Here is a 12,774-nt window from a genome sequence, read left to right on the forward strand (position 1 = left end):
TTCTATCCTCACCTCCCCTTATCACGATCCAATATAACTTGCTTAATTCTGCTACTTTCCTTATCTTTCCTCATGTCAGGTCTGCTCAACAGGCAGAACTGCATGCTCTTACTAGACATGTCTTGCAGCCAAAGGTAAAATGGTCAATATTTATACAGACAGCAAGCATATCTTGAGATGGTTCACAACCTTAGTATCTGTGTGAAACATGTCTATAACACCATATTGGAAAACCATTTCATGCCTTCATGGACTACTTCACATTACCAGAAAGTCCCTTTGAGTTATGGCAACAATATTTTACTCAGCTCCCCATCTCTCAAGGATACTGGTATGTACCAGTTACAGTTTGCATGTTTTAGCATTGCATTGAAGGCTTCTATTGTCAACAGGCCACAGCCATGGCAGTAGTTAAGGCCCAGTTGTAACATTTATACCAACCTGAGAAGTCTCTCAAGAGGTTCATAATGCTCGAGGAACTCATTGTACAGGGCAAATTACTGAAAACATTTGTATAATTTGGCCTATTTATCAACATCTCCACTGTGCTTACTACCTCTAGTCCTCTGGACTGTTGAAATAGACCAAGGGAATAAGAGAAGCCCAACTGGCAAAGATTTGTGGTGTGGCATTTAACCTGCCATAGCCCAAGGCCCTTTCTTTAGTCCTCCTTAACCCTGGCAAGCTTTCAATGTTCCTTTGTAGAGTTCTGAATTCATCCAGATAGAGCAGCCAACACATTTGTGGTAGCCTCTAATCTTTACTGATCCCCTTCCAAGTAGGACTCCTCAATGGCATTTGTTTCTGCTTGTCCCATTGGCCCCTGTAAACCTCCTGGGAAAGGTTTTTGTACAAATCTGCCAGGTCCATATTTCCTTCTCCCAAAAAGGGGGAAATAATATTAGAGTTATCCTCACCAGAAGATATGGCCACAGAAATGGCTTTACCCTAATTCTTATCTCCTAAGTTGGCCTCACCAGCACTACTCACTCTGCTCTCCAAGAGCTATCATCTGTGCCCTGAGAGTCCTGGGTCACAATCCAGCACCAATGATAACCCCATAGATTACAGTTGGGGATGCACTCAAGAATGTGATTTACTTTGAGAGGTTAACTATAATGAAGGAGCTAGATTAGGAAGGTTTCTGGGGCCCTGGTTTGGACTAAGTTCTGCTTGAGATGGATATATGGTCAGAAACGTTTTCTGCACTGTGAATAGAGTTAAAGTACATCTCCTAGCTTTTGACAAATAAAAAATTCCATCCTCATTACCACTTTCTGAAAAACAAAGATTTATATATATGGCTTGAAAGTGAATAGGAATGGTTACATTGCATTTATGCTTTATTGAACATTATTAGAAATTATCCTAACATCTCTACCAATGTGCAGAAACCTATATACACACAGACCACACATTCTCAATTTCTATTGCTCACACATCTTCCTCAAGGCTCTTCAGAGGAGGCATTTTCCTAAGCTCAGCTGTTGGTCCTCTGTTCTTTCTTCATTTATTCCTTCATCATTCATTTTTATAACTCCAAAGAACACTTATATTTTGGTGATTCATAAATATTGTAAGACAATTTCTCTCTTTTTCTATTCTCTAAACAACTCTACTGTCTCACAATCAGACATACTTTCCTCTCTTTCCAAAAACTGCTATTACTATGCATGAAACCATGACTATTTAACTAGCTTATAAATTAATACATTACTTATAGTCTGAACCATACAACTCAGCACTTAAGGTGTTACATTACTTAAACTTAACAAATCATAGTAATCTCACCCATCTGACCAGATTTTATGCAATTTGACATCAGAGATTAGTTTTATACTTTATCTGTATGCCCAACAAGTTCCTGTAGTACTGAGGCCATAGAATGATTCAATAAATATTTGACAATTAAAAACATAAATAAATTGTCTGTCTCTAGTAACTTTGGAAATAAAGTGCTACATTGATTACTATTTAATATCAGTTTATCCCATCTTTTTAATATGAGACTAAATAATTTAAAGTTAATACATTTAATAATAGAACTCACAACATATATATTTTTATAGTTTAAGAAGTATGTTCACTTAACCTTCCAGTAGTCATGTGGAGACCATATTATGGTTCTCTTTCTACAAATCATAAATAAAATTCATAAATGTAAAGTTACTTGCCCAAGGTCACCTAGCTAGTAAGTGGCAGAGCTAAATCATAACCCCACATATTCTGTCCCCAAATCCCGTGCTCTTTCCCCTAGATCTATATATTCCCTCTTAAAAATATAGTAATACATATACACTTACTATGTTGTTGTAACACAACTCATATTTCCTTTTTTATGAGAGGAAATTTCTCACTTTTTAGATTTCATTAAAATTTTTATTTATTTATTTATTTATTTATTATATTTTTTAGAGAGAGACTCTCACTATGTTGCCCAGGCTGGTCTCAAACTCCTGGACTCAAACAATCTGTCTGCCTTGGCCTCTCAAAGTGCTAGGATTACAGGCATGAGCCACCACACTTGGCCACATTATGAAACTATTTCATCATTATTAGATTTCATTATACGGATTGTATATAAGTTTAGAAAAAGTCTTTATAGTCAGGATAATAAAATTATATATGCATTTCTCTTCCCAAAGGCTCTTCTGACTATTCTCAAAATTTTAAAACGTCATTAACCACAGATTTGCAATCCTATAGTAATCAGAGGTGCTGCAGTTGCATCTGAAGCAAAGCTAGATGTGAAACAGATGCAGCACCACCACAGTTACAGATTACTAATATAAGGTAAGTGCTTTAACTTTGATTGGCTTTGGGATGGAATGGATGGAGCTGGTCTGAGAGAGGCTATTAAGAGACCTCAGCTTCCCCAAGTGATTTCATCCCGGACCCTTATCGGACCCTCCCAGCTCAGCTTCCACCATCTAATCAAAGTTTAAAGCACTTACCTGATATTAGAACCTGAAATTCCAGCATTGCTGTACTACATCTGTCTTATTTCCAGTTTGTCAAGTAGGTACAATTGCAGAACCTGCTCCAACACCTGTAGCTCACAGTGTTATACCATAGTAGACATCCGCTGCCAAAACTGAAAATATTTAACCTTAATTTTGTTAGAAACTTGTCATTTCAAAAATGAATTTTTCAACATTAAGTTTCATTTTAGTTACTTACCATTTGGATAGGGTGTTTCACATAAAGTTAGAAATTCAACAATAGGATGATCCATTTCAAGTACTGTAATTGCTTTTCCATGCATGATGGTTAAACTTGGTCTTCTACAAGCTTTGTCATAGGACAGCCCACCAGAGAATATTATGAATGGTTCGCTACACAGGAGAAAACATTAATGAGACTCAGAAGTCCTTTAACATGACCCAAAGTCACAGGAGTGAACCTATAAAGAACAGGTTTGTTGTATACCATATAATTTGACAGACAGTAGAAAACTTGCCTGGCTCAAAATTTTTCATTTACTAACCTACTCTTCTACTATATCCCACCTTCTAGATGTAAATTCTCACTATTAAATTTACCAATGGATCAGTCTAAAGATGTTGGGGTAGGTTTGGGGAAAGGCAGTGAGCTTGGAGGGAGGTGGATGTGCTCACTGACTCTCAAAAGGCATCTTCATATATATTAGTTAGTTCCCAAACTCTAAATCACTATCACTGGAATATTAGTCATGTTAGAATATCAGGATAACTGGCTTGTGGGGCCTAAAATCTCTACGAGAGAAAATAGACAAATTTTAATATAAAATGAAACGTGACAGTGGAAAGCCCAAAATGGCAGAGAGTAAAATAAAAATTCTAGATAATGGAGTTTCTGTCGAAAGAGAGTAAAGATAAAAAGGTGAAGAAAGCTAATATGTAAGAGAATAATAGTTAATCAAAGATAAATTGCCTTTTCTATTTTACATGTGGCCAATCAGCTCTATATATGTTATTCAACTAACTTTAAACAATATTTTTGTCTGTTGATTTATAAAATACAATTAGATAGTAGAGTGGGGTTAAGATGACTCTAAAACATTATAGCTATCTGAAAATTATGAAATCATTTCAAAATTTTTCATTTTTAATTTCTCAAATCAATACTTTATATCTTTAGTGTATGTGTACAAAAGAAAAAGTGTGCTAGCAGGAAGTATTTTCAAGAAAAAGTAAATACCAAATTTGAAAATATTCTTTTCTAATTTTTAAAAAAGAACTAGAGTCTTTTATTGTACCAAATGATTTGAGTATATAATGCTCGCCTACATAATTCACTTACATCCTATTTGATAAGCTGAAGAATCTATTTTTCCCTGGAAATCATTCTATAAGATTTCCTTTTCTCTTCCATTTTGTACTGTGTGTGGCACCAAACATTATCGATGGGACATTTGCTAATCTTATGCTGGTTATATAACCAAAAAGGGGGGCTTTTTAACAAAGTTTCTATCCAAACCTGTATGTAAAATGCATGTACTATTTTCTATTTATTATTCTACCTTAATATTATGATGTAAATATTTGAGTCACAAGCAAAATAAGTAAAAATACTTTAACTTATTTTACCTCAGTTGATTTGAGTAATAGTCTTGCACCAGTGATTTGATATGGTAAGTGACCAACCTACTAATGGTGCTACTAAAAAGCATGTTTATTATTTCTATAAAACATATATTTATATTATTTATAAGATTTATCCAGATTTAAAAAGCATTTCTAAGTTATTTATGAAATACTATGAAAGATTTTACCTTTGTTTATGGCTTTGTTTTGCAAAAGAAGGCCACAACTTAAGAGAATGTAGTATCTTTTCATAAATATTAAGCTTAACTGTATACCATAAATATTAATAAAGGCCATAAATATCTATTTTTTTCTTGTGTAAAAGTAGGTGAATTTATTCTCATCCCCTAATACTAATCCCAACATAGAATAAGGAATAATTTACCTCCCCGGCTTTTTTGTATATACTTTGGAAATAGGTCCTCTCCAACATTGAAAGGAAGTAAAACCTCTTCTGCTCTAATTATAATTCTGCATCAGAATACTCTGGGTCTGAAGTTAGTTGTTAATATAGATGCATTTCTCTATAAATTACTGAGTGATTGAATAAAAAGTTATTTCCTCAGGAAAGTGCTCAGGGAACCACTCATTGTTAACTGTACTAAATATTTAATTTTCACATTAAGCCCTCATAAGTTATGTCCTCATTTTATTAATGAGGTTAAATAACAGCTAAGCAGCAACATTTAAGGAAAATTGAGATCTATCAGACTCCAAAGCCTATGCTTCTAAACGCTCCTATATATTGTCCCTAGTAATAAATAGCTACAATTTACTGAATGCTTACCATGTGACATATATTGTGTTATGTGTATATATAAAGTAAATTTTGTGTAATACTCACAACAACCTTATGAAGAAAGTACTATTAGTCTCTTTTATACATAAGGAATCTAAGATTAATGCAGATTAAACTTGTTCAGGGTCAAGCAGCTAGTGATTACCAGGACAAAGATTTAAAACCAGACTCAAAAGCTCACATTTCTCATTTTTAGTTTAATGTTTCCCAAACTGTGCAATACAACTTGGTAGTTGCTCAGCATTAAAACATTAAATTTGATAATTTGATAAGCACTTGCAAAACTGTATCTCTGTTTAGAAATTTTGTATTTCATGGCATATGTTAAAAATTCTGTGAAATCATAAGGTAAACAATCCAATTTACTTTTATAGAATTTGTAATTTCTCAGATTTATTAGATTACAGATCCCTTTTATTCTATGAATATCATTAGTGGTCAAAGGAACACAGTTGCTTGATAATGCTGTACCAAACTAAATGTTGTACCACACTAAACTGTCTCAGGTGTTATTTAATATAAAGATTCTATTAAGGAATTCCTATCAGATAGACTCTTATAAAAGAAATAAATAACCATATACTTGAAATGTCCTCAAACTTAAAGAAAGCATTAATAAAAAAATAACAAATTATGAATAGAAAACTTGGATGAATCTCAAAGGCATTCTACTGAGTGAAAGAAGCTAGGCTTAAAAGGTTACATAATATATAACTGCATTTATATAACAGTCCCCAAAAGGCAAAACTATAGTGATGGAGAACAGATCAGTGGTTGCTAAGCTTTGGGAGTTGGGGAGAGGAGTGACTATAAAGGAACACAATAGGAGAGTTGTAAGAAATGATGGAAATATTCTTTATTCTTATTGTGGTGGTAGTTTTAGGAATCTATACATGTGTTTAAAAACATGAAACTGTACACCAAAAGAAAAAGTTAATTTTACTGTACATATAATTTGTAAAATACATAAAATAAACAGGATTAAAATTTTGTCCCCATGAAGGTAACAAGATTAAACAAGTTGTCTAACATAATAAATATTAAATGCTAACATATATTGAGTATTTATGATACTGTAGGCATCACATGCAGAGTTTTACATGCATTCTTTTATTTAATCCTTATCACATCCCAGTGAGATAATTACTCTATTTAACAAATGGGTATATTGAGGCTTAGAGAACTTAATTATACATAAAGCCTATTAGTAGGCTGCCATTATAGGAACAGATTAAAAGACTACCAGAAAATAACTTTCTTTAGCTTCAGAAAACCTAATAATTCCAGGGGTAGTTGGTATATACATCAATATTCCTTTCTTGAAGAGGATAAAATTATTAAGCCTAGAGGCCATCTTAGTTAGAGTGTCAGTAAGCATATTGGTGATTGGGGACAAATGATTCCCATATACATGTCTGTTTATCCCTGAAAATGTAAAGCAAGTCTGTGAATGGCTGGTCTGACATAAAAGCGAGAAGAAAACACATCCCTTACGTGTGCTACCTATGCAGTCCAGTAAGAGACCCTATTGCTGCAGCTTATATGGTAGAGCTTTCCCTAAGATTCCTGTTTCTGTGACAGCCATCCTGACTTTTAACTGCAGGTAAGGGGCTATGGCCATGTAATTCCACTTCTAACTGTGGCCCATTTTACTGTGGCAATAAATTTTAGTAACCTTAACCTCACTGCCCCTCTGCTTTTTAACCTCCTTGTGTGCTAAGCTCCAGAGGTGACTTTTCTAATAAAGTAGTAATCACAAAAAATAGAAGCAATTTATTAATGTACACAAGTAGATGGGATGACAGTAATTATGATCAATAATATTATTATTTTGCATTAAAAATATGAAGAATTACTTTACACATAGCTGGGTTATCATTGACTAGAAAAAAGTTAAGAATACTTGAATACTTTAAACAACATGGAATAATGATGACAATAGTAACATATTTATTAAGAAACCCGCTACAGGTATTGATCGACTTACGACCTATGCAACTTATGACCATTCAACTTTACGACCACAATCGCTAGCCACGACTGCTCCGCGTCTGGCAGCGCAAACGTTGCCCAGCTGGGCGTACAACAGTGCGGACCAGCTTCCGGCAGCACTACCATCTCCACATGCACCATTTCAACTGTTATCCCAGACTTGGTACAGCAATTTGTGTTTTGTGTCTTGAATATTTTTCATCAAACCCCTCCCAATAAACTTCTTATACATTTCGAAGCAATGGACCCAAACATCGAATGATCTGCAAGGATTGAACGAATGGCACACGATGTATTTCGTCCGTATCATGAAATTTATGAAGAAAAAAAGAAACATACAATTCAGACAAAGCTCACCATGTTTATGAAAAAACCAACTCCGGTAACCCCAACTGCTGCCTCAGATGACGACATCAACGATCCGCAGCCAAGCACCAGTGGCCAATAAAATGTTTCATACATGTTTATATATTTTGATATGTTTTGCAATTGGGAAAATGTTTCCTATGGTATTTTTTACACCTGTATTTTGTATTTTTGTATGCACCTGTATTTTGTAATTTTGTATGTTTTACAAATATTAAACCAGTTGTACTGGTAATGCAGTGTTTTACTTAAACCCGACGAATGTAAAAATAAGAAACAAAATGGTGTAGAGATGATACAAATGGCATAAAACGAACAAAGAAAATGATGATATATAACAATAATGAAAGAAAATTATGATAAAATATGACTTAAAGATTTTTATAACATCATTTCACAGTACTGTACATATAGCCTACTCAACTTACGACCAAATCATGTTACGACCAGTCTGTCGGAACCAATCATGGTCGTAAGTTGAGCACTAGCTCTATGTATCTTCATCAAACAGAGGACATTGCATGCTGTATCCATTATTTCACTTAATTCTCATGAATATCACAGTGAGATAGGTACTGTTGATAAGAAAACTAAACTTTAAAATTGTTAATTAAAATTTTCAAGGTCACATAAGTATCTTACTTCAAAGCCAATGATTTTAATTATTATTTTACTCTGCCTTAACTTGAGTTTCTGATTTCTAAAAATATGTTCTCTTCACTTTCATCTCTTCCTCCCTTTGCTTGGCATCATCTGATCATCCATAAAGTCCCATCTCAGGTATCTTCTTGCCAAAGAATTTTCCTGATCTCTCTTCAGGTTCTCCTCCCTACTCCCCTCAAGGCTGGCTTAGGTGCTCTTTTTGTGTGCTCCCATAGCATATCTCTACAAAAGTAACTTCCATGTTGTATAGAAACTACCAGTTTATGTCCTTGCCTCTACTGCTAGAACATAACAAATTCTAAAGCAGGCAGTAATCTCATTTCAGAACATAAAACAAATTACATAGCACAGGGTATATAGTAATAACAAATAAATGTTGTTTTAACTGAATTAAACTGAATACTGTTGAGCATCTCATAGAAATATATTTTTTAAAAGACCTCTGAACAACAAAATAGATGTCATAAAGTCCATGCATATATCCTTTGTCAAGAAAGAACCTCTCAGGCTTTCATATGAATCTATTTGCTCTCATGTTAGAAATTTGACTTTCAAGTTTCTTAGTCTATAGAAAATCAAAGACTAGATAAAATTAGACAAAACAATAAAAATTATAAGAAATCCTCATGCCCCAAAACTGAAGGAAAGAGAAAAGATTTTTAAAAAATACATAAAAGTGAAGCAGAATCTGGGCTGGCAAGATGACTGAATAGGAACAGTTCCAGTCTGCAGCTCCAGGTTAGATCAATGCAGAAGGTGGGTGATTTCTGCATTTCCAAATGAAGTACATGGCTCATCTGGTTGGGACTGGTTAGTAAGTAGATGTAAACCACAGAGGGTGAGCGGAAGCAGGGTGGAGCTTTGCCTCACCCAGGAAGTGCAAAGGGTCAAGGAATTCCCTCCACTAACCAAAGGAAGCCACAAGGGACTGTGCCATGAGGAATGGTGCATTCTGACCCAGATACTATGCTTTTCTCATGATCTTCACAACCTGTACAGCAGGAGAATGCCTTGGGTGCCTACACCACTAGGACCCTGGGTTTCAAGCACAAAACTGGGCGATCATTTGAGCAGACACTGAGCTAGCTATAGTTTTTTTTTTTTTTTTTTTTCCATACCACAGTGGTATCTGGAATACCAGTAAGACAGAACCATTCACTCCGCTGAAAAAAGGAATAAAACCAGGGAGCCAAGTGGTCTAGCTCAGTGGATCCTACCTTCACAAAGCGCAGCAAGCTAAGATCCACTGGCTTGAAATTCTTGCTGCTAGCACAGCAGTCTGAAGTTGACCTAGGATGCTCAAGGTTGGTGGGGGGAGGGGCCTCTGCCATTACTGAGGCTTGAGTAGGCAGTTTTCCCCTCACAGTATAAACAAAGTCACTGGGAAGTTCAAACTGGACAGAGCCCACCACTGCTCAGCAAAGCCACTGTAATCAGACTGCCTCTCTAGATTCCTCCTCTCTGGGCAGTACACCTCTGAAAGAAAGGCAGCAGCCCCAGTCAGGGGCTTATAGATCAAACTCCTATCTCCCTGGATCTCCCTGGGACAGAGCACCTGAAGGAAAGGGCGGCTGTGTGTGCAGCTTCTGTAAACTTAAACATTCCTGCCTGCTGGCTCTGAAGAGAGCAGCAGATCTCCCAGGACACTGCTTGAGCTCTGTTAACAGACAGACTGCCTCTTCAAGTGAGACCCTGATGTCTGTGCCTCCTGACTGGGAGACACCTCCCAGCAGGGGTCAAGAAACACCTCAAACAGGAGAGCTCCAGCTGGCATCTGGCAGATGCCCTTCTGGTACAAAGCTTCCAGAGGAAGGAACAGGCAGCACTCTTCACTGTTCTGCAGACTCTGCTGGTGATACCCAGGCAAACAGAGTCTGGAGTGGCCCTCCAAAAAACTCCAGCAGAGGGACCTGTTAGAAGGAAAACTAACAAACAGAAAGGAATACCATCAACATCAACAAAAAGGACATCCAAACAAAAACCCCATCCGAAGGTCACCAACATCAAATATCAAAGGTAGACAAATCCACAAAGATGAGAAAACACCAGCACAAAAAAGCTGAAAATACCAAAAACCTGAATGCCTCTTCTCCTGCAAAGAATCACAAGTCCTTGTCAGCAAGGGAACAAAACTGGAGAATGAGTTTGACTAAGACAGAAGTAAGCTTCAGGAGGTGGGTAATAACAAATTCCTATGGGCTAAAAAAGCATGTTCTAACCCAATTCAAGGATGCTAAGAACCTTGAAGAAAAATTAGAGGAATTGCTAACTAGAATAAACAGTTTAGAGAAGAATATAAATGACCTGATGGAGCTGAAAAGCACAGCACAAGAACTTCATGAAATATACACAAGTATCAATAACCAAATTGATCAAGCAGAATAAAGCCTATCAGAGACTGAAGATCAACTTAATGATATAAAGTATGAAGACAAGATTAGAGAAAAAAGATGAAAAGGAAAAAACAAAGCTTCTGAGAAATATGGGATTATGTGAAAAGACCAAACCTATATTTAATTGGTGAACCTGAAAGTGACAAGGAGAAGGAAACCAAGTTGGAAAACACCCTTCAGGATAATATCCTGAAATTAATATCCCAGTAAAGAGGAGAACTTCCCCAACCTAGCAAGACAGGCGAAAATTCAAATTCAGGAAATACAGAGAACACCACAAAGATGATCCTCAAGAAGAGTAACCCCAAGACAAATAATTGTCAGATTCACCAAGGATGACATGAAAGAAAAAATTTTGAGAGCAGCCAGAGAGAAAGGTCGAATCACCCACAAAAGGAAGCTCATCAGACTAACAGTGCATCTCTATGCAGAAACACTACAAGCTAGAAGAGGGTGGGGGCCAATATTCAACACTCTTAAAGAAAAGAATTTTCTTTTCTTTTTTGTTTTGTTTTAAAATATTTTACTGCATTTCAGGTTTTGGGGTACATGTGAAGAATATGCAAGATTGTTGCATAGGTACATACATGGCAGTGTATGTACTGCCTTCCTCTCCATCACCAATATCTGGGATTTCTCACCATGTTATCCCTTCCCAACTACCCACCCCCACCTAGTTCCTAGTCCCTAACCTAGTTCCCCCCACACAGACCCCCATGTGTGATACTCCCTTCCCTTTGTCCACGTGTTCTCATTGTTCAACACCCACCTATGAGTGAGAACATGTGGTGTTTGATTTTCTGTTCTTGTGTCAGTTTGCTGAGAATGATGGTTTCCAGGTTCATCCATGTCCCTACAAAGGACACAAACTCATTGATTTTTTATGGCTGCATAGTATTCCATGGTGTATATGGTCCACATTTTCCCTGTGTAGTCTATCATTGATGGCCTTTTTGGTTGGTTCAAAGTCTTTGCTATTGTAAAGAGTGCTGCAATGAACATTCGTGCACATGTGTCCTTATAGAACACTTTATACTCCTTTGGATATATACTCAGTAATGGGATTGCTGGGTCAGATGGAATTTCTATTTCCAGGTCCTTGAGGAATCACCACACTGTCTTCCACAATGGTTGAACTAATTTACACTCCTACCAACAGTGTAAAAGTGTTCCTATTTCTCCACTTCCTCTCCAGCATCTGTTGTCTCCAGATTTTTTAATGATTGCCATTCTAACTGCCATGAGATGGTATCTCAATGTAGTTTTGATTTGCATATCTCTAATGACCAGTGATCATGAGCATTTTTTCATGTTTGTCTTCTTTTGTAAAGTGTCTGTTCATATTTTTTGCCCACTTTTGAATGGGCTTGTTTTTTTCTTGTAAATCTGGATATTAGCCCTTTGTCAGATGGGTAGATTACAAAAAAATTTTCCCATTCTGTTAGTTGCTGATTCACTCTAATGACTGTTTCTTTTGCTGTGCAGAAACTGTGGAGTTTGATTAGGTCCCATTTGTCTATTTTGGCTTTTGTTGCCAATGCTTTTGGTGTTTTAGTCATGAAGTCCTTGCCTATGCCTATGTCCTGAACAGTTTTGCCTAGATTTTCTTCTAGGATTTTTATGGTGTTGGGTCTTAGGTTTGTCTTTAATCCATCTGGAGTTAATTTTAGTGTAAGGTGTCAGGAAGGGGTCCAGTTTCTGCTTTCTGCACATGGCTAGCCAGTTTTCCCAACACCATTTACTAAACAGGGAATCCTTTCCCCATTGCTTGTTTTTCTCAGGTTTGTCAAAGATCATCAGATGGTTGTAGATGTGTGGTGTTGCCTCCAGGCCTCTGTTCTGTTCCATCGGTCTACATCTGTTTTGGTACCAGTACCATGCTGTTTTGATTACTGTAGCCTTCTAGTATAGTTTGAAGTCAGGTAGCATGATGCCTCCAGCTTTGTGCTTTTTGCTTAAAATTGACTTGGCTATGTGGGTTCTCTTTTGGTTTGAT

At 36.4% G+C, this 12,774-nt stretch overlaps 1 protein-coding gene across 9 annotated transcripts in view; it reads right to left on the reverse strand.

The window, feature by feature from the left end:
* The window catches only part of STXBP5L (syntaxin binding protein 5 like), a 421,768-nt gene that overhangs the window by 179,259 nt on the left and 229,735 nt on the right, over positions 1–12,774 (reverse strand). For all 9 annotated transcript variants that reach the window (XM_032298936.1, XM_032298937.1, XM_032298935.1 and 6 more), the window contains one exon: positions 3,181–3,335. In XM_032298936.1, coding sequence (XP_032154827.1) covers positions 3,181–3,335 — 155 coding nt within the window. The remainder of the gene's footprint in view (positions 1–3,180; positions 3,336–12,774) is intronic.

This window comes from Sapajus apella, unplaced genomic scaffold, assembly GCF_009761245.1.
Source record: "Sapajus apella isolate SASKATOON/1434 unplaced genomic scaffold, GSC_monkey_1.0 scaffold40, whole genome shotgun sequence".
In the NCBI taxonomy this organism is placed as follows: Eukaryota; Metazoa; Chordata; class Mammalia; order Primates; family Cebidae; genus Sapajus; species Sapajus apella.